Raw genomic sequence first — 25606 nt, 5'->3', positions numbered from 1 at the left:
GAGGGGTGGTTGTGTCTGAATTGCTCTCTTTAATAGAGTAGAATAAAACACATTTCATTTTATGAGCTTATCTCTAGCTGGTTTTCTTTGGCCTTTCTCTCCCTCTTTCTACCTTCACACTGACTGCTTGATTGTAGTATTGCTGTACAAGGCTTTCAATTTTTCTCTCATCCTTATACTGTCCACCTCTCTAATGCATGTGACCCACTAATCACAGACCTCCCTTTCATAAGTAAACTCTGAAACTTCCTGCCTGGGTCTATATTTCCTTCTACTAATGACTAACTCTTTGAAGATGGAGGTTTCAAGATATTTCCCTGGATGTTTGGATATATCTGTAAATTCATTTGGGATTCTCTCTAACTTAAGAAATTGATGAATCATTTAGTAAAATAAGGTGAACATAAAGTGTGCAAACATTTAGCATGGTATTGCTAGAAGTGCACAAGTGATCTTGTGAAACGGGGACCAGATGTTGGAAACACTTGTGACCATCACAAGTCTTGAAACTATCAAATCTCATCGTACTTATCATCAATCACTTCTTCCAGTAATGTTATTTCAATGATATATTGTCATAGGCCATGACAAAAAAAAATTGAGGTAAATGAAATTCTCAAGTATACTACTGCACTTGATAACATGAAGTCTAATAAATAAAAATTTAGTGACACCTTTAAACTATTCACATGATTATACTTTTGCAGAAAAAATCACACATTGACTTCTAACAAGCACACGAACACAAACACACCATATTGATAGAATTTTCAGAGAGACAAATAATTTGCTAAGGAATATTGGATTAGCATTTCACTACATGGACAAAGAAATGATGAACAAATTGATAAGTACTATAATAAGACCCAGATTGGAATATGCAGGAGTAGTGTGGACCCCCCATAAAAAGAAATACATAAGGAAGTCAGAGAGACTACAAAAAATGGCTACAAGAACGGTTCCAGAATTTGAAGGGATGACATATGAGGAGAGACTAAAGGCTATGGATCTACCAACCCTGGAACAGAGAAGGGAGAGAGGGGATCTGATAAAGGTTTATAAATTGATCAAAAGAATGGACCAAGTGGATAATGAGAAACTGATCCTAAGAGAAGAATATGACATTCGAAGCACAAGATCGCACAGTAAAAAAGCTGAGGAAGAGAAGATGTCTGAGAGATGTTAAAAAATATAATTTTCCGCAAAGAAGTGTCGAGACATGGAACAGTTTGAGTGAAGAAATGGTGTCGGCAACGAGTATGCATAGTTTTAAAGAAAAATTGGATAAGTGTAGATATGGAGACGGGGCCACACGAACGTAAAGCCCAGGCCCTGTAAAACTACAACTAGATAAATACACACACACACACACACACACACACACACACACACACACACACACACACACACACACACACACACACGTATGTTACAGTTAGGTAAATACACACACACACACACACACACACACACACACACACACACACACACACACACACACACACACACGGTAGCTCAGTGGTTAGAGCGCTGGCTTCATTAAGCCAGAGGACCGGGTTCGATTCCCCGGCCGGTGGAGATATTTGGGAGTGTCTCCTTCACGTAGCCCTGTTCACCTAGCAGTGAGTAGGTACGGGATGTAAATCGAGGAGTTGTGACCTTGTTGTCCCGGTGTGTGGTGTGTGCCTGGTCTCAGGCCTATCCGAAGATAGGAAATAATGAGCTCTGAGCTCGTTCCGTAGGGTAACGTCTGGCTGTCTCGTCAGAGACTGCAGCAGATCAAACAGTGAAACACACACACACACACACACACACACACACACACACACACACACACACACACACACTACCAATGGTTTTCAATTGCTACAATGATTTTAGAACTGACAAACATGATTTTGATTTTACTATTTCTAGATTTTGAATTCCAATAGATACTTGAGCCACAATAAATATCATTATGTAGTTTTCAAATTCAACATGACAGCACATAATTACGTGATAACTAAATCCTATCCATAAAACCAGAAGGGAGACTGCATTGCACATCATAGAATTCTAATCTCTAAACATCTAAACTATAATCTTTATATACACACACACCAGGTATTCATTACTATATTTGAGAGTTACATTCAGTAATACACTCACATAATGTACATTCCCTTACACTGAACCTACCATCCATTAATTAAAGAAGGTTATGTTCCAGGACCCATTTTCTAAACCTGGCACTATTTCACAATAACAAAGCACTAAATCAACAATAAAACACAACAGTACAGATAAACTGTAAAACAAATAAACAAAAAATCATAATGAAGTGAATGCAAGACTGATGCACAGTGGCAGTGTAGCTGCACAGAATGGTATGCTTGCACAGTGTCCCATTTAACTATACCTCAGTAAGGATTCCCTGCAGTGGAAAAAAACCCTCTACAACTTTGATCTAGATGAAATTTTTTGTATCTGTGAAGGAAATGCATTCTTGTCTCAGTAGAGCGAGAGAGGAAAGTCTTACATCAGCGAAAATGTGGCTGTCTGCATACTGATGTGGAATATGAGTATCAAACATTGAATAGACGTGTAAAATTCTGAAATCTTAAAGTTAAAATGTGCATGTTTTTTCTACTATATCACATACTGTACAACTACATGTATTTGAACCATACTGAAGGGAAATCAGGACAATGATATCATACTTCAAGTTATATGTGCTCCATTCAGGGTAGTGGGTAGAGCTTCAGAGGTGTGGATTACTTCCAGGGAGACACACCCAAAGTCTACAATTAAAGCAAAAGTCTACAAACAAAAGGAAGAAAAAGTTAATCATGGAAAGGAAAGTGTGAGAAAAAATCTATATCTGCTGCCCTCTAGTGTGATTTGGCCACCATTCCTCATCAACCAGTTCCAACAGTGCTGATACTCACAAAATTAATACTTGGCACATTCAGATTAGTCACATATGAGTGAATTAGCATATTTTGAACTTGCATATACTGAATACCTGGTCTGGTGTATTAAAAATGCATCAAACTACACACATTTTTTAGATATTTGCTATAAAAAATTAATAAAGAAGGTAATGAAGGTGCAATATTCTACAAAGTGGTACAGCATTACAAGTCAAAGCTGTCAGGACCAGCATTATACACTGTTGATATTTAGATTAAATCTTACCACTAACAACAAAAACCCTATGGATCTCCTTGGCACGACCAGTACATCTATATTCTCCAGCATGGATGGAGCGTGCCCTTGCTTGGGTCAGCCGGCTCACCACATAGCCCTGCCGCCCAGGCCCATGGATCATTGTGTATCTGAATTGCATTCGCACATTACTTGTTTCCTTAGAATTAACAATGCTTTTACAATCTGAACATAGACAAGCTAGTGAAAACTACAAGATTGCCATGATAAATTGTTAAACAATTTTACTAGTAATAACACTCAATAGAGAATGATGTTTACAGTTCAAGTAATATATTTCATCAACATTACTAGAAATTTGACAAATACATATATTAATGTCTTATTCATATGATAGTTTCTAGCACAAACTAGGTGGGTTATATATCTAGAAACCATGAAAATAGCTTGCAGCTGCTAGCCATTTCTACAAAAAAAGAACTAGTAGAAATAATAGGATTCCTGTGGCCAAGGGAGATAAACGGATTACAATACCAGCCATTTCTATGACAACCAGAAGTAAAGCAAAATTACTATGATGAAGGCAGATTATAAGCATCGATACCACAGTCGAATTACCATTGAAATGTTACTGCATATTGTTGTTTGTTGGGAGATGTACCATCATGGAAGGCTTCACATCAAAATCCAAAGGAAAATACTTATGCTACAATCAAAAGGATCTTCTACATGAATTCACACTATCCCACTTTACACTCAATCAAGCTCATTCAATCTTTTCTGATCAAGTTTTTTTGGACTTTTTTTTTTATGTATGTGGGGGACACCTGGCTAACAAAGAACAAAAAAAAAAAGAAAAGGAAAGAAAGAAAAAATGAAGGCCCACTTAGTTGCCAGCCCCTTGCAGGTCCACGAGAGTTAACCAAGAGAGAGGAAGTTGGAACTACAGAAGTAGGTAGGGAGTTCCAGAGTTTACCAGAGAAAGGTATGAATGAATGAGAGGACTGGTTAACTCTTGCATTAGCAAGTTGGATAGAATAGGGGTGAGAAAAAGAAAGCCTTGTGCAGCAACGGTGCAGGAGGAGGCATGCAGTTAGCAAGATCAGAAGAGCAGTTGGCATGAAGATAGCAAGAGATGTAACATTCCTATGGTGAGAAAGAAACTGAAAACAGTCAGTCAAAGGAAAAGAATTGATAAGACAAAAAGCTTTTGATTTCATCCTACCTAATAAAACCGTGCAAGTGATGTCATAGTTAGTAAGGGAATATGTAACTATTTAGCTTTACATGTACTAAGAAGGGGAATATACAGCCATTTAGTTTCACATATGCAGTATGAAGCTTTATGAGCTTTATGAAGTAAATTTTTCTATAAGATATGGTGTGAACACAGATGATGTTTGTGGTTTTTAAACCACACTCACCTCGTACAAACTTTTTCTAGCAAGGAAATGTGAGAACACTTGCTTTATTAAACATCCAGTCTTTGGCATAGTTTACAACCTTATTTCATTAAACTTTCATCATTGAGATCATCATGGCAGATTCTACCAAAAGTAAATATAATTTATAGAAAGCTTTTAAATAAACTGTCCTCCACTGTTTACTATCAGCAACTTAACTAGTCTTGTGGTACAGATCATGTATGTATGTGAGGACTTCCACCTGATCTTGTCTGTCATATCACACCTCAAGGGAAGTTGTAAGGGATTTTTGAAGTTTTTTAGTCATTATTATCAGATCCCAGCAAATGTGGGCAGATACAGGTAAGCACAACATCAAAGTTAACTGGTCAATCATATGCAAGGAATACTACTTCTCAGTGCTAAATGGCATCTTAAAAGGTTTGGGGAGACCTAGACCAATTTATTTTGCTCAATGCACGTCCACTTGATTTCATCATTGTACAAAGCAAGCCCCAGCCCAGTAAATACTAGTCTGCTCTTGGATAACTTGCTCCCATTACTGTGGCAATATGGTATGAAAAGAACAGAGCTGCACTACAGGCCTTAAATAATATTCAGTGGAACACGATGTCTAGCACATCTGAAGTAACTCAGCGAGGAAAGGGACGGGAAATACGATGAACTTTCTCCAAGATTCAGCATGACTATGGGGATACAGGCTACTTTGTGCCTTACCCAGACTCCCCAAGTACAATGGGTGTGTCATTTAACGTCCACTGCAAGAAGTCGTTCACACCAAGTACACATGCAATGGAGATCCTTCCACCCTCCACCACTACGTGCTGTCCACTGTAAGTCACGTCCTCCCCACTGTAAGTCACATCTTGTTCTTCTATGTACCTACCTCCAGAACTACTTCCTCCTGTTGATACACTGGCTCCAGCACCTGCAAGAGGGGAGGAACGGGACATTAAAGCATTATGAACAGCTCTGTCAAGCAGTTGCATTCTCCATTTATTACTTAGGCATAAAATTCTTTTAATTACACTCCTACATTACTGTTTCTCTGATACGTAGGAGAATAATACAGTGAAAAACTAAATACACATGTACTCTATTCTGCAGGAAGTCACTAAATTAATAAAGTAACCAAGTAACAATACTAGTCTTTAACAAGGAGAACAAAATACAGACTTAAACATTGGGATTATAAGGACTATCAGAATCAACATAATTTTTCAGTTCCAGTCACTACATGGCTCCTTCTTTCTTACTTAAACGAACTTATATGAGATCCTGTATTGAGAGCTTAACAGGACTCTGTGCAGTTTAATGAGGTTAGTCATGTCTATTGAGATGGGAAGCCTAGTGTGCATCTAGCCTTTTTTTTAAAGTATTGAGAGCTTAACAGGACTCTGTGCAGTTTAATGAGGTTAGTCATGTCTATTGAGATGGGAAGCCTAGTGTGCATCTAGCCTTTTTTTTTAAATATTGTAGTGATCTTGCCTCAATGACTACAACTGGAAGTTTGTTCCATATTGAGGAAGAAAGAACTGTGCTGGACTCCTCTCACCCTGTTGTATACATAATTGGTGGTTGAATACTTGAAGGCCACGTTGACGACTTCATAGGTGCGAGTGTTTTCATAATTTTTATCATGTCCCATTTAAGATCAACAAGCTAGTGGCATCAAATTTAGTGTTTTAAGTCTTTCAGGTTAACTGTGAATTTTCAACTTATCAACTGACCTCATTACTCATATCTGCATATCCCTCATTAGATTTATTCATATATTTACAATTCATAATTCACGTGTCCTCACTATAGTTCTATCAAATTTCCTAAATGTGTTCTAAGCCATATAGTCAAAGACCCATCTAATCAGAACTAAAATTTTATTAGTCTTCCAAACCTTTTCATGAACATTGTTCAGCAAATGTCCGTTCAGACTCAATGGTAACACCTAAGTCTTCATATACATGTTCTGGCACATTACTGGAAAGTTTGTAGTTGTGCATATAGGACCAAAATTTCAAACTTTTCAATTTTCCCTTTTACCTTATTTACATGTATTAATCTCAGTAACCACACTGTGGTTCACTCTTGTAGGACAGTTAATGCATTCTGTAGTACAGTCACTCATTAAAGTGTGTGTGTGTGTGTGTGTGTGTGTGTGTGTGTGTGTGTGTGTGTGTGTGTGTGTGTGTGTGTGTGTGTGTGTATTTACCTAGTTGTAGTTTTACAGGGCCTGGGCTTTATGCTCATGTGGCCCCATCACCATATCTACACTTATCCAATCTTACTTTAAAAATATGCACACTCGTTGCAGACACTACTTCTTCATTTAAACTGTTCCATGTCTCAATACATCTCTGCGGGAAACTATATTTTTTAATATCTCTCAGACATCTTCCTTTTCTCAGCTTTTTACTATGCGATCTTGTGCTTCGGATGTCATATTCTTCTCTCAGGATCAGTTTCTCATTATCCACTTGGTCCATTCCGTTGATCAATTTATAAACTTGTATCAGGTCTCCTCTCTCCCTTCTTTGTTCCAGGGTTGGTAGATCCATAGCCTTTAGTCTCTCCTCATATGTCATCCCTTCAAATTCTGGAACCATTCTTGTAGCCTCTCCAATTTTCTTATGTGTTTCTTTTTATGAGGGGTCCACACTACTCCTGCATATTCCAATCTGGGTCTTATTATAGTACTTATGAATTTCTTCATCATTTCTTTGTCCATGTAGTGAAATGCTACTCCAATATTCCTTAGCAAATTATATGTTTCTCTAAAAATTCTATCAATATGGCTTACTGGTTGATTGTTTTCTTCCATCGTCACTCCTAAGTCCTTTTCCTTTTTAAATTTCTCCAGTTCTACTCCATCTCCCATCTTATAGATTCCCATAGGTTGTCTTTCACTCTTTCCCATTTCCATGACATGGCTTTTGTTCACATTGAATTCCATTTCCACTTCTTACTCCATTCTCAGATCTTATTTAGGTCTTCTTGCAGTATTTCACAATCCTCCTTTTGCTTTATAACTCTGCACAGTTTCGTATAATCTGCAAACAGATTTATGTAGCTGTTCACTCCTTCTGGCATGTCGTTAATATAAATGAGGAAAAGTATTGGTGCCAATACTGACCCCTGTGGCACTCCGCTTTCTACTGCTCTCCACTTGGACTTCATATCTTTAACTACCGTCCTTATTTCTCTCCCTCAAATAATTTTCTATCCATCTCAATGTGCTTCCTTTTAAGCCACCCTTCTCCTCTAACTTCCATAGTAATCTTGCATGTGGCACTTTGTCAAACGCCTTTTTTAAATCCAAATAAATACAGTCAACCCATCCCTCTCTCTTGTACTCTATCAACTATTCTAGAATAGAAACTCAATAAATTAGTTACACAAGACCGTCTTTTCTAAAACCAAATTGGCTATTTGATATTAATTTGTTGTCTTCAAGGAATTTGATCCATTGTTTCTTTATTATTCTTTCACACATCTTGCATATTACACTAGTTAGTGATACCGGTCTGTAATTTAAAGGTTCTTCCTTCCTTCCGCTCTTATATATGGGAACCACCTCAGCTCTTTTCCATTCTACTGGTACTGTTCCATTTTCTATTGAGCATTTTATGATGTTGTATATAGGACTTGCTAGTTCTTCCCTACATTCTTTCAGTATTCTGCCTGAGACTTCATCTGGTCCCATTGCCTTCTCTTCATCCAGTTCCTTCATTAACTCTTTTATTTCAAGCTTGGTTACTTTAATCTCTTTCATATAGATTGTCTCTATTACTCTGTGGCCTCTCAAATTTGGATTCCTTAGTAAAGACCTCCTGGAATTTTTTATTTAATAGTTCTGCCATACTTTTGGGTCTTCCACCATCCGTTCTCTCCTTTTAACCTTTCTATTGTTTCTTTTTGCCTAATTTTTCCATTTATGAATCTATAGAACAATTTTGGTTGCTCCTTACATTTTTCGACAATGTCTTTTCAAGTTCTTTTCCTCTTCCTTCCTCACCTTAACATATTCATTTCTCGCTGCTTTGAAGTTTTCCTTATTTGCTGGATTTCTATTTCTCCTCCACCTTTCCATGCTCCATCTCTTTTCTCCTTTGCCCTAGCACACCTTGCATTAAACCAATCTTTCTTTCCTTCTTCTTTAGGTCTATATTTTGGGACATATTCCTGACTCCTGTTTTGTATATTTCCAAAAATAAGTTATATTTGTCTTGCATTGTCTCTGAGTTTTCCATCTCCTCCCAGTTTACGTTTTAAAATAGTTCTTGAGATTCTCAATATCAGCCTTTCTGTAATTTAATCGGTCTCCTTTGTATGAATCATCTCTATCTTCCTTTCCTCTTCTATATCTATTTCTAATATTGCATGGTCACTCTTTCCCAATGGGCACTTATATCTTATATCATCATTCATTTGTATACCCTTGTAAAACTAGGTCCAATCTCGCTCATCATTTCCTCTGAATCTTGTGCATTCCTTTACTCTCTGGTCCATCATATTGTCTATCATTAGGTTCAAGAATCTTTCTCCCAGGCTTCTTCCCCATACCACTTTCATAATTTTCCCAGTCCACTTCTTTACAGTTGAAATCTCCTACTAATATCACTTTTCTCCTTTCTTTAACCATTCTCGTTAGACTCCTTATTGTGTCATCTATCATGTCTTTATATTCTTGATTGGTCCATGAATTTGTTTTTGGTGGCACATATGTTACAATGATTGTTAACTCTTTTTTATTAATATGCATCTTAATATACAATACTTCTGCTTTTCCTTCCCCACATTCCATTTTGTTTATCACTATCTCCTTCATTAACATAATCATGACTCCTCCTCCTCCTCCTTTACCCACTCTGTCTCTTCTCCATACATTATACATTATATGTGTGTGTGTGTGTGTGTGTGTGTGTGTGTGTGTGTGTGTGTGTGTGTGTGTGTGTGTGTGTGTGTGTGTGTATTTACGAAGTTGTATTTACCTAGTTGTAGTTTTACAGGGCCTGGGCTTTATGCTCGTGTGGTCCCGTCTCCATATCTACACTTATCCAATTTTTCTTTAAAACTATGTACACTCTTTGCTGATACCACTTCCTCACTCAAACTGTTCCAAGTCTCAACACATCTTTGGGAAACTAAATTTTTAACATCTCTCAGACATCGTCCCTTCCTTAGTTTCTTACTATGCGATCTTGTGCTTCTAAAGTCATATTCTTCTCTCAGGATCAGTTTCTCATTATCCACTTCATCCATTCCGTTAATCAATTTATAAACTTGTATCAGATCCCTCTCTCTCTCTCTGCTCCAAGGTTGGTAGATCCATTGCCTTTAGTCTCTCCTCATATGCCATCCCTTTAAATTCTGGAACCATTCTTGTAGCCATTTTTGTAGTCTCTAATTTTCTTATGTGTTTCTTTTATGGGGAGTCCACACAACTCCTGCATATTCCAATCTAGGTCTTATTTTAGTACTTATCAATTTCTTCATCATTTCCTTGTCCATATAGTGAAATGCTACTCCAATATTCCTTAGCAAATTATACGTCTCTCTGAAAATTCTATCAATATGGCTAACCGTTGATTATTTTCTTCCATTGTCACTCCCAAGTCCTTTTCCTTTTTACTTTTTCTAGTTCTACTCCATCTCCCATCTTATAGATTCCCACTGGTCGTCTTTCACTTTTTCCCATTTCCATGACATGGCTTTTGTCCACATTGAATTCCATCTCCCATTTTTGCTCCATTTCCAGATCTTGTTTAAGTCTTCCTGTAGTATTTCACAATCCTCTTTTGTTTAATGACTCTGCACAGTTTCGCATCGTCCGCAAACAGATTTATGTAGCTGTTCACTCCCTCTGGCATGTCATTTATATATACGAGAAAAGTATTGGTGCCAATACTGACCCCTGTGGCACTCCGCTGTCTACTGTTCTCCACTTGGACTTCATATCTTTAACTATCGTCCTTATTTCTCTCCCCTTAAGTAATTCTTCATCCATCTCAATGTGCTTCCTTTTAAGCCACCCTTCTCCTCTAACTTCCATAGTAATCTTTCATGTGGCACTTTATCAAAAGCCTTTTTAGATCTAAATAAATACAGTCAACCCATCCTCTCTCTCTTGTACTTTATCAACTATTCTAGAGTAGAAACTCAATAAATTTGTCACACATGACCGACCTTTTCTAAAACCAAATTGGCTATTTGATAATATTTTGTTGTCTTCAAGAAACTCGATCCATTGCTTCTTTATTACTTTTTCACACATCTTGCATATTACACTAGTTAGTGATACCGGCCTGTAATTTAAAGGTTCTTCCTTCCTTCCGCTCTTATATATGGGAACCACCTCAGCTCTTTTCCACTCCACTGGCACTGTTCCATTTTCTATTGAGCATTTTATGATGTTGTATATTGGACTTGCTAGTTCTTCCCTACATTCTTTCAGTATTCTGCCTGAGACTTCATCCGGTCCCATTGCCTTTTCCTCATCCAATTCCGTCATCAACTTTTTATTTCAAGCTTGGTTACTTTAATCTCTTTCATATAGACAGTCTCTATTACCCTGTGGTCTTTCAAATTTGGATTCCTTAGTAAAGACCTCATGAAATTTACTATTTAACAGTTCTGCCATACTTTTGGGTCTTCCACCATTCCGTTTTCTCCTTTTAACCTTTCTATTGTTTCTTTTTGTCTTATTTTTCCATTTATGAATCTGTAGAACAATTTTGGTTGTTCCTTACATTTTTCGACAATGTCCTTTTCATAGTTCTTTTCTTCTTCCTTTCTCACCTTAGCATATTCATTTCTTGCTGTTTTGAAGTTTTCCTTATTTTCTGGATTTCTGTTTCTTCTCCACCTTTTCCATGCTCCATCTCGTTTCTCCTTTGCCCTAGCACATCTTGCATTAAACCAATCTTTCTTTCCTTCTTCTTTAGGTCTATATTTCGAACATATTCCTGACCCCAGTTTTGTATATTTCCAAAAATAAGTTATATTTCTCTTGAACCGTTAATGAGTTTTCCATCTCCTCCCAGTTTACGTTTTAAAATAGTTCTTGAGATTCTCAATATCAGCCTTTCTGTAATTTAATCGGTCTCCTTTGTATGATTCATCTCTATCTTCCTTTCCTTCTTCTATATCCATCTCTAATATTACATGGTCACTCTTTCCCAATGGGCACTTGTATCTTATATCATCGTTAATTGGTATATCCCTTGTAAAAACTAGGTCTAATCTTGCCGGCTCATCGTTTCCTCTGAATCTTGTGTTTTCCTTTACTCTTTGGACCATCAAATTATCTATCATTAGGTTCAGGAATCTATCTCCCAGGCATCTTCCCCATACCACTTTCATAATTTTCCCAGTCTACCTCCTTACAGTTGAAATCTCCTACCAATATCACTTTTCTCCTTTCCTTAATGATTCTTGTAAGACTCCTTATTGTGTCATCTATCATGTCTCTATATTCTTGGTTAGTCCATGAGTTTGTTTTGGTGGCACATATGTTCCAATGATTGTTAACTCCTTTTTGTTAATATGCATCTTAACATACAGTATTTCTGATTTTCCTTCCCAAACTCCACTTGATTTACCACTATCTCCTTCCTTAACATCATCATGACTCCTCCTCCTCCTTTACCCACTCTGTCTCTCCTCCATATATTATACCTTTTATCTATGTCTATTTTATTGCCTCATTTAACTTTGTTTCCACCAGGCATACAATATCTGGTTCTTCTTTCTTTATGTAATCTCTTAATTCTAATTTACTAGATAAAATCCCATCTATGTTTGTATACATCATTTTTAATCTCTTGTTCTTATCATTTTTAGTTAAACTTGCTCCATTCTTTTCTCTTCTTTCTCTTTATATACCATTTCCTTATCCTGTCTCCTATAATTCTCCAAAAAATGCCTTCTTCTCCTCCTCTGACCTTTCATTATTTTTTCTCTTGCTTCTGCCACCAGTTCATTGTGTCTCTTCCTTTCCTCCTCGTTTCTATTTTATATATATATATATATATATATATATATATATATATATATACTTTGCAACCTTCTGTTTCTCTGAGTTTCGTTTTTCTATATAGTACTTCTTCTGCTGCTGCTTGTGATTTTAGTAATATCTTAATTGGTCTCACTGTTCCTTCTTGATATGGTCCCATTCTATGGATTTCTTCTACTTCCTCTTCTAAGTTCTGTCTATCCTCGTCATTCAGATGTTTTAGTAGGTCTTTTACTGATTTCATTTCGTCTTTTTCCCTTCTTGGTCTATATTTAACATTTTTTCTTTCAGTCCAAAAATAATTACACTTCTTTTTTTCAACAATTTCTCTTACTAAATTTTCTTTTTTCTTGAGGACTCCTATTATTTTGCTTGTCATATTTTCATCTCTTTCTTTTAACTGTTCTTGAAATACTTCTTGAAATGATTCCTTGTCTTTCTTATCTTGGATTCTCCATGCTTGTACTTCTTTTTTAATCACGTCTTGTACTCTTGCTGTGTGTGTGTGTGTGTGTGTGTGTGTGTGTGTGTGTGTGTGTGTGTGTGTGTGTGTGTGTGTGTGTGTGTGTGTGTAATTTACCAGTCATCTGCTGGTTGCCCAACCAACTTTTCTCCAAAAGAAAGAGCTCAGAGCCCATACTGACTGTCTTCAGGTAGAACTGAGACTACACCACATACCAGGACAGATAAACCACAACTCTTCGAGTTACATCCTTTACCTACTTGCTGTTAGGTGAACAGGGGCTACACATTGCTCGCTCATTTGCCTCACTGCGCCTGGGACTCGAACCTGGGCCTACACTATGTGGTGTGTGTGTGTGTAATTCACCTCGGTTGCCCACTGGTCACCCAGCCAGTCTTTCCCATTACGGAGTGAGCTCAGAGCTCATAGACCGATCTTCAAGTAAGACTGAGACCACAACACACTCCATACACCGGGAAAGCGAGGCCACAACCCCTCAAGTTACATCCCGTACCTATTTACTGCTAGGTGAACAGGGACCACACATTAAGAGGCTTGCCCATTTGCCTCGCCGCCTCCGGAACTCGAACCCGGCCTTCTCGATTGTGAGTCAAGCGTGCTAACCACTACACTACGCGGTATGTGTGTGTGTGTGTGTGTGTGTGTGTGTGTGTGTGTGTGTGTGTGTGTGTGTGTGTGTGTGTGTGTGTGTGTGTGTGTGTTGTTTACCTAGTTGTATTGTACAGGGTTTGAGCGGGGCTCATAGTGTCCTGTCTCCATTTATCCAATTTTTCTTAAATTTATGCACATTATGTCCTGTAACAACTTCATCACTCAATGCATTCCATTTTTCCACCGTTCTATGTGGAAAACCGAATTTTCCAATATCCTTCACACACTGCCTTATCCTGATCTTAGTTACATGTCCTCTTGTCCCTCTATCTTCTTCTGTCACCAGCACCAGGTCTTCCTTGTCTATCTTTTCAATGCCATTGACTACCTTGTACAATGTTATTAGGTCTCCTCGTTCTTTTCTATCTTACAAGGTTAGCAGTCCCATTCCCTTCAGCCTTTCTTCATATGCTAGGTGCTTTAGTTTCGGCACCATCTTTGTAGCAATCTTCTGAATCCATTCTAATCTTCTTATGTACTTTTTTAGAGCTTGGAGATCACACCACTGTTGCATATTCCAGCTTTGGACGTATCATGCTTGTGATAATTTTTTTCATCATATCTTTGTCCATGAATTGAAATGTCACTCTTATATTAGTCAACATTTTATATGCTAATCCATATATCCTACTTATGTTTTTTTGGGGTTCAGATTTTTCTGTATAATTACTCCCAGATCTTTTTCCTCTTTAGTCTTCATTATTTGTGCCTCTCCCATCAGATAGTTCCACACCGGTCTTCTCTTACTCTTTCCTAGTTCCATTACGTAACATTTCTTGGCATTGAACTCCAATTTCCACTTCTTACTCCACTCATAGATTTTGTTTATATCTTCATGTCACAGCAAACAGTTCTCCCAGGTTTTGATTACTCTTAGTGTGTGTGTGTGTGTGTGTGTGTGTGTAATTCACTGTTTGATCTGTTGCAGTCTCTGACGAGACAGCCAGACGTTATCCTACGGAACGAGCTCAGAGCTCATTATTTCCGATCTTCGGGTAGGCCTGAGACCAGGCACACACCACACACCGGGACAACAAGGTCACAACTCCTCGATTTACATCCTGTATCTACTCACTGCTAGGTGAACAGGGGCTACATGTGAAAGGAGACACACCCAAATATCTCCACCCGGCCGGGGAATTGAACCCCGGTCCTCTGGCTTGTGAAGCCAGCGCTCTAACCACTGTGTGTGTGTGTGTGTGTATATTTACCTAGTTGTACATTACATATAAGGTTTGAGAACAAGTCAATGTTGTCCCTATATCTGTATACATGCAACTTTTCTTTAAATATGTGTAGGTTGGTTGATGTGACAACCTCCTCACTTAACCCATTTCAAATATCCACAGTGGAAAACACTGACCTATCTTCTTTGAATCTCTTCTCATGCCTCTAGTTCCTTATCTAATATCCACTCCATCCATCATTCACTTCTATCTTTCATAACCTTCTTGCCATTGATGCAATAACTTTGAAATACAAATGTGTATGTCACTGAAAAGTTTCCCAGACTTCCTTAACCATTTTTTGACAGCCACAGCATTTCTGTCCTCCTCTGCATGCCAGTCTTGGCACGTGGCTGCCTACAACTGTTCAACTGGTGCCAGTTATGCACTTTTAGCTATGGATAATGGTGCAACCAGTCTATTACTACTCGAAGAATTGTTCTCCACTAAAGTCATTGGCATGTCAGGTGGGATGGCCATTGGCCTTACTGTTAGGAAAAAATATTTCAAAAGTGCTGTGCTTTGGTCCTTTTGTGACCTCATGGCTCAGTTCTGTCAAGCACATGTCTCCACATGCATCTTAAAAATATATATTCTCTCTCTCTCTACATGTCTACAATGTGACAAACCAATGAACAAGAGCTTGTGACTAATCTATACTATAAAGAACCCTGCTCTACACTGTGTAAATCTCTGACAGGATAAGACATAGTAAGATTTGAGGTCTTGCTATACTAAACCAACTTCTTTGTGGAACAACTGAACCAAATTATATGCACAAATGTATAGGAAAATTTACTCTGAATAAGTGTGTGGAATGAGGAAGCTCATTTTGTTAGATTTTGATTCGGAGTGTAAATGCTCAGGGCACCATACTAGCTGTTCAGTAACATGCGTATTGGGTTAGCTGGTGGTGGGAGGGCACTGAATGTGGAATGGAGGGAAGTCAATCAAATATGTATGCTAGTGTCTAAGTGTTGCTGTGATAAGTGAGTGTGTATTTATTTAAGAATGTGTCTATTGTGCAGTTGTCTAAAATATATTGGGAAGCCTGTTCCAGTCTTTTATGATATACATAGAGAAAGTACAAGTGCTTGTATGTGTCTTTGTTAGTATGAAATGTTTGGTATGCCTGATTGTGAGTGTTATGAATAGTTGCATTCTATGTAGGTACAGTCATTGATCAATTTCAATGTTATTGTTTGTGATTTTGCCCATAAGTAGATGCCTAAGAGCTTGTCTGCATATGTGAAACGGATCTATGTTTATTTGTTGTCATAATGCCAGGCATTTGTGTATATAATTGTTTGCAGTGAACCTAACTGCCTTGATGTTAATTTGTTCTATCTTATCAATGTTTATATATATGTATGGGTTCCACACTGTGGAGCAATACTAAAGTATTGGTCTGATAGTGTGTTACATGCTAAGTGTTTTATATCTCATGTACAGCTTTGCAAGTTCCTCCTTAATAACCCCAACTCACTGTAGAGCAGATTGAAACTATGTGGGTGTCACATTTAAGGTTTGTGAAGAGATGGATACCACTGCTGGGGGCATCCAACTCCTGCTGAAGGAGTGTGCAATAGTAAAATACTGTCAGCAATTAGCTTAGCAGTAAAATTTGGTGTTGATGGTGAAACGTCATTGATATATGGTTCAATAAGAAAAGCCCGGGGCCTAGGATAATGCCTTGAGGGACACCACACGAAAGAGGAAGTGTCAGATGAACTGTCAAGTAGAACATGTTGAGTCCTGTCCATTACAAATGCAGTGATGCATTAAAGGAGTTGTCCTGAAATACTGTAGTGATTTCATTTACGTCAGTCTTTCGTGAGGGACTTCATTGAAGGCTTTGGCAAAATCAAGTACAATAGTGTCAATTTGTTTAATACCAAAGCAGTCAAATTGTCCTGTAATATTGTAAAATGTAACAATGAATTGGAATTCATATGAACTTCTTGGCCAAATATTGCATTGCATGTCATTGTTTGCATAAAGTGATTTTCTTTAAGCAGTTAAAAATTTTGCAAGGAATCGATGTTAGTGAGATGGGACGATAGTTTGCTAGGTCAGTCTGTCTTGAATAAAGGATTTGTATTAATTTTGTCACACAGGGTTAAGTTTGTTGATTTGATGGTTCATTCATTACACTAATATTTTACATTTTTCCCATCAACTACTATTCTTCACAATGCTGCACCCAAGATCTTAAAGAAAAAAAAAAAAAAGTAACTCCAGGAAATGATATTAAACTTGAAAGGTTTTTGAACCAACCAAAAGAACTGAAAAATATATAAATAAACAGAAAAAGAGGTTACAAAATATAGCATTGGATAAAGTAAGGCTCTTGGACTTCACTCCCACCCTTAACTTTTTTTTCCAAGTCTTCCAAGTTTTGCTAGGAACAGGGGGTTAAACCAAAACAAGATATTTCTGGTGGCTTTTACTGCCACCAAAACACATGAATATATATAGGAGAGTATACTTTAGACCAGTGATTTTCAACATAAGAGACATGGTAAGAATTTAAGAAGGGACATGGCAGGTTGTTACAAATCTAAATAAAGTTTGGAATCTGAATAAGATAAAATCTTGCATCACAACTTTTCCCAACCAAATTCAACTTCACTTAGGTTTACTAGTGTTTTGTACTCTAGTGATGTAAGTTAAGCATATCACAGAAATCTATTAAAATCTATACAAGATAATTATGACTTTCAACTTTGTAATAAATAAAACAAAGGTGTTTTGTTCAACATTTTATCATTATTATAACCTATTTTTATTTCTTTTACCTTTCTTGCTAGGCTGCGATTAGGGAGAAAAATCATGAGCCACACAAATATTGGCAATGCATGAAAGGGGAAATGGAGAGAAAAAGGTTGAGAACCGCTGTTTTAGACAAAGGGGTTTTGTATATTCAATGAAAGTAACTAAAAATTCGTCAGCCATTCTTTCACGTTTATGAACTATGTAAATGAACCCAACACATCATAATTCTGCAGGTGTCCATAAAATACGATCGAAGGTCAAAAAGATAAACCTGTACTGCGACTGTACCACACTACTTCCTTCGTTGCACCACACATGACATCATAACAACTGACTCATCCATGACCTGCCAGTTTCTTTAACCAACCATCTACGTATACACATTATCAAATAGACTGTATAATTATTTCATTCACACAAAAGGAACGATGTCAAAATAGCATGAAAACGTAAAACACAACGACGCCAATAACTTCATGAACCAGCATGGGAACTAAAGAATCCACACACAGAATTATCTAAATTGTCTCTAGTGTCTATTCTTACGGGAACAGGAGACTAGTAATACAATAGCTACTTACCCCAACATATTCCAACGATGCAGGAAAAGATAAACACACACAAAATCTTCATTGTGCCAGAAAAAAAGAACACAACGTCTATCACCCTTCCCAAACCAGGCTTTATGTCGCACTGCCCTAGCTCCCCTTGGTCTTGGCTCGCGGCCGCTCAGCTGTTTCTACCCTAATTGTCGTCTGCTACGTCACAATAGACAAGCCCCAAACACTGCCATTTGACTTTATTCCATTTATTTATTTATTTTTTTCCAGCAAATATCCCCACGACGAAACATCATAGAAAATATATAATGTGCATAATGTGGCCTACATCAGAAAAACAAACTCCCTACTACATAAAGTAAATTAATAATGGGAGTTACGTACAACGGCGATCACTTTCTCATCTATGTATAGGGGTATAATGATACTATATCTTTCATCTTTGTAGGTACCTAGGTAGGTAGAACATCTCAACGGAAGTATATCTGTAAGTACTATTTATAAGCATAACATAAATACTGGAATATAACAAAAATAAATTAATCTTCACAAATTAGAAGGAATGATGAAGAAGCAAAGTAAATCAAGAGTGTGCGCGAAAAGTAAGAATAAAAGTAAGAGTGAGCCCTTTCAGCAGAGCATGATAGAGGAAATGCAGTATACTTAGTCAAAATGTAAGATACGTACAGAAAATCATGGGAAGCAAATGTTAGAGAAAAAAGAAGAAAATATATGAAAAAGAAGAGTTCAACACATCAAAAGATGTGTAGATGGATGTTACGTACGTACTTACATATAAAAACGAAACCACATTAGCAGGCAAGGTGCGCCTCATAACGTTGCGAGATTTGGGATATGGATTGTGTGCAAGGGAGGACTTTACCTGGGCGATTGGGAACGGCTGCGGCTCCGATTCACCCAGTCTCCTTCAGTATGAACAATCAAATAGAACAGGGAGAGGAAAACACGCTTTTCCTTATGTCCACACATTACACAAGTCTCCATGCAATACAGTCATGAAACAGGCAGGCACAAGAGCAGCAGATACTCCCACACAGTCAGTCACAGTCGCAAGGACACAATTCGTTCTCCATTGTCTCCTTCACACGTCTTACTGCTTTGGGGTCTCGATACTCTCGCAAACTCGCACTGTCCGATATACACCACAGTGTACCTGAAGCCCTGCTTTCCATAGCATCACTTCTGCCAAGCGAAACAACCACAATCCTTAGTCTAGTTTGCAAGATATAACTACTAGTGATGCTGATTATATACCTACTAGGAAGGATAATAATTAGTACTTATTCTATACATGCACACACTCACATAACTACAATTTAACGGTAGCGTATAACAATAATTCCATGATCAGCTTACTTGTGTGTGTGTGTGTGTGTGTAATTCACTGTTTGATCTGCTGCAGTCTCTAATGAGACAGCCAGACGTTACCCTACGGAACGAGCTCAGAGCTCATTATTTCCGATCTTGGGATAAGTCTGAGACCAGGCACACACCACACACCGGGACAACAAGGTCACAACTCCTCGATTTACATCCCGTACCTACTCACTGCTAAGTGAACAGGGGCTACACGTGAAAGGAGACACACCCAAATATCTCCACCCGGCCGGGGAATCGAACCCCGGTCATCTGGCTTGTGAAGCCAGCGCTCTAACCACTGAGCTACCGGGCCGTGTGTGTGTGTGTGTGTGTGTGTGTGTGCGCACACACACACACACACACACATGAATACCTTCATGAATTCAGGGCCTCACAGGTCAACCGACAAATTAATGACAGCTTTCCTTCCATTGTAGATAAATAACGCCGGCCTGTAACACCAAACCAGACATGTCTTGTATAGTGTGTGTGTGTGTGTGTGTGTGTGTGTGTGTGTGTATGTGCGCGCGCGCGCGTGCAGTAGGTACTCCCTATAGTGGGCGTCGTCGGATTACTGTTTGATCAGTTCATGCGCATGACATCCTATTGATCTTTCGAACCACTTTCACCACGACCATCATTGCCACCAGTACTCCATTAGTAATTATCTTTGCTACCATCTACTTGCATCATAAGCTCATTCCTCTAGTTTCAGCCTACACCATCTGCAGTAAATTGCAACACAGCTTCCAGCATAACTCATTCAATGGTTTCACTATCACTAATAAGTTTTATATGAGAATTTCCAGCATTGGCACTCATTTCAATATTATCAAAACTCGTAACTTCTTAATGCTATGTACACTCATCATTATATCCTTCACGCTCACTGACTCCCTCTCTCTGTATGCGTAACCGGTGCCTTCAGACGCTGGCTGTGCTGTCATTCTGCAAGAGAACCGTGCCCCGTCTGGTCTTGAGGTGAGGTAATAGTTGAGGGATGACTGGTTAGAATAAGGAATAAAGAGCTTCCTGGGATGTAGAAGTATACGTATATGTGAAGTGCGCGTGAAATATGAAAAAAAAGAGAAAGAAATGAAGGCATGGGATACCTTTTATGACACTAGTATTTTGGAGGAATACTGAGATGCGTCAAGATTAATAGGGTAGTATGAAAAAATATGAATGGCGTAGTTATGAAAGTTTTTTTTAGTGGACAATCAAAACTACCATATTTTGATTTGGCCATGGGCTGTAAAGAGACCTGAATGCGACTGAATTAATCTTACGTAGTACTGAATTCTGCAAATTTGAAATTTTGAAACGAAAACAACAAAAAAAATCATAAAAAATTCTAATATGATATTATGAAAGGAAATGGAGTTCACCAGTAGTGTAGATTAAGAGGGTTGGCAATCAAACGTATTAACTTCAAGTGAGAGTGTTCGTTATGTGCCCAAGATACTGAACCCACTGATCCCAGGTGCCAGAAGCCAAAACTATTTGTTACGTGTCTTCTTTGCTGGTCTCCAGATTCTCGCACTATAAGAGTAAAGTTCGGCCTAATACTTTATTACCTGTAAAATAATTCACATAATGATACTTAAATTTGAATTATGATTCATTTAGTAGACCTACCTTCTTCACAAAAATGAGTTCCAACGGAGAAGATAGGGTAACAGCATAAGCAGAAGGATTAGAGGTAAGGAAAAAATCAAGAATGTTGGGCGTATCTCCAAAACGGTCAGGATTACGAGAAGGTTGGGCCATTCAAGAATTTATGAAACAAGAGAGTGAAGAGATGAAACTTTAAATGGTTTCAGAGCAGAAAGAGCCCCACAAGAGTCTAATTTTTTTAACAAGTGAAATAGAAAGGGTAAAAAGATTCTGAAAGGTAGGATAATGGCAGGCAGCTCTGTTTTAAAACCAGAAGCAACACCGGGTAGACTAATGAGTCGAGAGAATGAGGAGAGAATAACACCAAGCCTGACTTCTTGTAATTTCAGGAATGGAATTGGAATGTGTGGAACAGTGTGTAAAGAATAAGGCATGAAATTCAAAATGCGGCAATGGCTTCTTATTACGAATAGTAGGGTTGCAGGAAGAAACGTGGGGGAATTACTAGTAACACGCGAGGAAATCGGTAGGGAAAACAGGAAGAGAAGGTATCGAAACGTTACCATAACAGGAACCGACATAACCCCAAAACAAAAAGTTTAGGGAAACTCGGGAGTTGAAAACGTGAATCGCGGGATATTGACACACAAGAAACTGACTTAGAAAGACGGTGAACTCAATACCTAAACAAAAGGATTGGCGACACAAATCCATTGGAAGAACACCATCATCCACCAGTAATCTTTGAGTTGGGGATGAGCAGAACGCACCAGTTGTCAGGCAAACAGCATCATAATGCAGTCAAATATACGAAGTCAGCTCTCAGTAGCAGACAAATAAAGCTCACAACCATATTACAGCACATAAAGAATAAGAGATAAGTGTATTATTACTACTATTAGGATATTGTATCTGTCAGTGCCCCAAGGAGCATGAGCCAAAACTGTAAGAAGTGACAGCGCCTTCATACAGGTTGCCTTGATATAACGGAGGTGAGGTACCCCAAGTTGGTTGTCAAATATAAGTCCCAGGAAAGGAATTTAGTTAACTATAAGGTTTAAGGAAATGACATATATACAAAAGAAGTGGTTGATGCATGGAACCATTATAAATGTATTCAAGGGAAGGACAGCTGTGTGATGACCGTACAGTCACTGTCAACAAAACTCTAACAGGATCATCGTCGTCAAGGTTTGATAGGGAAGTCGGGTATCTTTACATCCAATGATCTATCACAGATTCGACTAGTTCCAGTTACTTAATTCCATTTACACTCAACACTGTAAATTACTACATTAATTATTCAGCGCTTCAAAACACGAGTTCACATACAACATACTTGATTTACAAGCCTAGTATTACACAGTTTATCACAAACTATTCCCACAGTTTTCACAATAAAGACTAAACAGACATATATACTTATAAAAATAATCTTGTCTCTTGCGTGTAGTGAGCGCAGTAGTGTGATCAAACGACGTACGTAAATATCTGTTGATGCTTGTTTCTTGGTAATTCTTTGGAGGAAAAAATAACTTTAATTTTTCAGGTGTTGGGTACTTCCGAAATCCATAACAAAAATGTCTAATATTTGTCTTATTAACTCAATGATCAGAGTGACTGCCAAAAAGAATCCTAACAATGGACTTTTTCTTTTGACAGTGATGAAAGTTATAGGTCCCACAGTTTCCATGTCCACGGAAACCTCCAAGAGAATCCAAACAAAAAATGCTTTTGGCCCGGATGGTGATGGTACTTGGTCCAGTCTTTCCTTGCGAGGGTGCTGTTCTTCGATGCCGAAAAATATCTCCGTCTCACCCAGCACATCACGGTCTACAGAACTTCTGAACAAAATGATAAACTTCCTCATTTTGGGGCTAATGGTATTAGGACTCTTTCCCAGAAGTAATGGAGGTAGTCAGCAATGTTGGAAGTCATTGGTGAGGATGTGCTTCTTTGGGCTCATCGTAGGGATCCTCGGTTTCACATACATCGCAATTCAGTGTAAGAACACTCCTAATCCCACAGTATGGAAGGAATTTACATAAGATCTTGGTTTATATATTTGAACATGAAAATTTACTGATTAAGAGTTACGTTAATTATTGTAGTTTTCTTTTCATTTCAATGAACTTTGATTATAATAAGAAAAAAAGTTGTATCTTATAATTACCATACCAAAATATCCCACCAGAAATATTGTCATATGAATGCATCTATTAATTATTTTCTGTTTGTTTACAGTCTATATGCTACCAAGAAGCACGTTAAAGGACATCCCTATTTTGCTGGTCTCAGAAACATTCTATACATTTGGTACCTGCTTCGGCAGCTGGATTATTGTATTCAATCTATGGTACTACTCTGGAGGCGTGATGACGTTCCTTGATCAGTTCCGTCATCTCCAGATAGATGTAGTTTCCATCTGGCCGTGGGTAGTGAAGGCATCGGTACCTGCAATGTCTCTTGCAATACAAGCCATCCTCAATTCATTATGGTACATTGAAACTTTTAATTTGACCTGGTCATGCCCGTGGGTATACATTTACCAAGCGTCCTACTTGTGGCTGACAATTGTTGGTGCAATGCCCATAATGTGGTACGTTTTACTGGCACAGATAATGCTTGCTTGGCTCTGTTCCAACAACGCCACCTTGATTCAGGCAATAACAGTGGCGGTAGAAAATGGAGATGCGGGGAAATGTCAGAGAGAAAACTTAAGGAAAATCTATGAGAAAAGTCTGACGCTAAGAAGACTTTACAAGGAGATGGAAAGGATCTTGTCCATCGCGTTGTTAGGCTCGGTGATCCACGTAACGATATCACTAGTTTTTAACGTGTTTTATGTTGTATACCTGATAATGACCAATGGTTCGTGGAATTATATATACGTTAGTGTCCTTCCAATCGTCCTGAATGTGTTGACCGTTGTAATAATGGGCCAAGCAGCAGACAACATCACCAAGGCGGTAAGTCATTCAGCACTAAGTTACTTTATTATGTGATATATATTAGCATATACCAGCACAAGAGATAATAAAGGGATACGGAACTTGGCAAAAAAAGGCAATATATAAGCAACACACACACACACACACACACAGAATGTTGCCCCCTAACTTATAGGCATGTCTTTCAGTTCTTCACAAACGCTTAGGAAACAGAAATAAACAGATCCCACAGGGATACTACATAAGATCTGACTTCTGTCTCTCTAAGATTTCTGATTGGGACAGAAAACTTTGTAGTATTGAATGCCCTAAAAACTCAATTCGTCCATCTATCAATTCAACACAACACTGCAGAACATTTTCTTTTGTGTCTCTCAGCTCAAGGGTTCAGTCACAGCCTGCCCTCTAAAGATAACTCTCCTTCTACTCTCAAAACTACAAGCACTTACCACACTTACACTCTTCACTTAAAATTTAGAATGAAAAAAAAAAAAAAAAAATGGCTACTCCAAACCCAGCCACGGAGTCCCCTTCTGGGGAGGGAACCAGAAATGTCCCCAGGTTGGACTGCTCTCTTGACGATGACCAAAAATGTCTTGACACCTCCCTCAACTTTTTTCTACATTAACTTCTGCAACATTCGCGGTCTTAGATCTAATTTTCAGTCTGTGGAACACCACCTCTCCTCTACTAAACCTCATCTTCTTTTCCTCACTGAGACACAGCTGTCTGAGGCAACTGACAGTAGCCCCTTCTCTGTTCCCTCCTACTTTCTCTATTCTCATTTTCGTTCCAAAGCTGGATGTTGCATCTATGTGCGCAATGACTTAACTTGCTCTCGTGCCCATGCTCTCGAATCTTCCGAGTTTTTCGCCATCTGGCTTCGACTCAAGTCACTCTTTAACTAAATTCATCTGTGCTGTCTATCTCTTCCCTAACTCTTCTGACTATAGCAAATTCTTTGACTATTTAACTTCCAAAGTGGAACACATTCTGTCCCTCTACCATTTCGCAGAGATTTCATTCTTGGAGATTTCAATGTTCACCACCAGCTTTGGCTTTCCTCTCCTTTCACTGACCATCCTGGTGAACTAACCTTCAACTTTGCTATCCTCCACGACTTAGAGCAACTGGTGCAACACCTTACTCGTAATCCTGACAGTCTTGAAGACACGCCCGACATTCTTGATCTCTTCCTTATCTCTAATCCTTCTGCTTATGCTGTTACCCTATCTTCTCCGTTGGGCTCCTCCGATCACAAGCTCATTTTTGTATCTTGTCATATCTCTCCAATCCCTCCTCAGGATCCCCCAAAGCGCAGATGCCTCTGGTGTTTTGCCTCTGCCAGTTGGGGGACCTGAGGAGGTATTATGCTGA

The 25606-nt window shown here is 38.4% G+C and overlaps 1 protein-coding gene across 1 annotated transcript in view; it reads right to left on the bottom strand.

Annotated features, from left to right (window-relative positions):
• LOC123518709 (hemicentin-1-like) overlaps nucleotides 1-23148 on the bottom strand; it is a 42993-nt gene extending 19845 nt beyond the window's left edge. Inside the window, exons 1-5 of the mRNA XM_045279710.1 lie at nucleotides 22963-23148; nucleotides 20552-20665; nucleotides 16465-16516; nucleotides 5292-5502; nucleotides 3181-3320 (exon numbers count right to left, since the gene is read on the bottom strand). Of these exons, the coding sequence (XP_045135645.1) occupies nucleotides 3181-3320; nucleotides 5292-5502; nucleotides 16465-16516; nucleotides 20552-20665; nucleotides 22963-23148 (703 nt within the window). The remainder of the gene's footprint in view (nucleotides 1-3180; nucleotides 3321-5291; nucleotides 5503-16464; nucleotides 16517-20551; nucleotides 20666-22962) is intronic.
• Between the last annotated feature and the right edge of the window lie 2458 nt (nucleotides 23149-25606).

This window comes from Portunus trituberculatus, chromosome 44, assembly GCF_017591435.1.
Source record: "Portunus trituberculatus isolate SZX2019 chromosome 44, ASM1759143v1, whole genome shotgun sequence".
Classification (NCBI taxonomy): Eukaryota; Metazoa; Arthropoda; class Malacostraca; order Decapoda; family Portunidae; genus Portunus; species Portunus trituberculatus.
The sequence above is the reverse complement of the archived record's forward strand: the minus strand, read 5'-3'. Positions and strand labels throughout refer to the sequence as shown.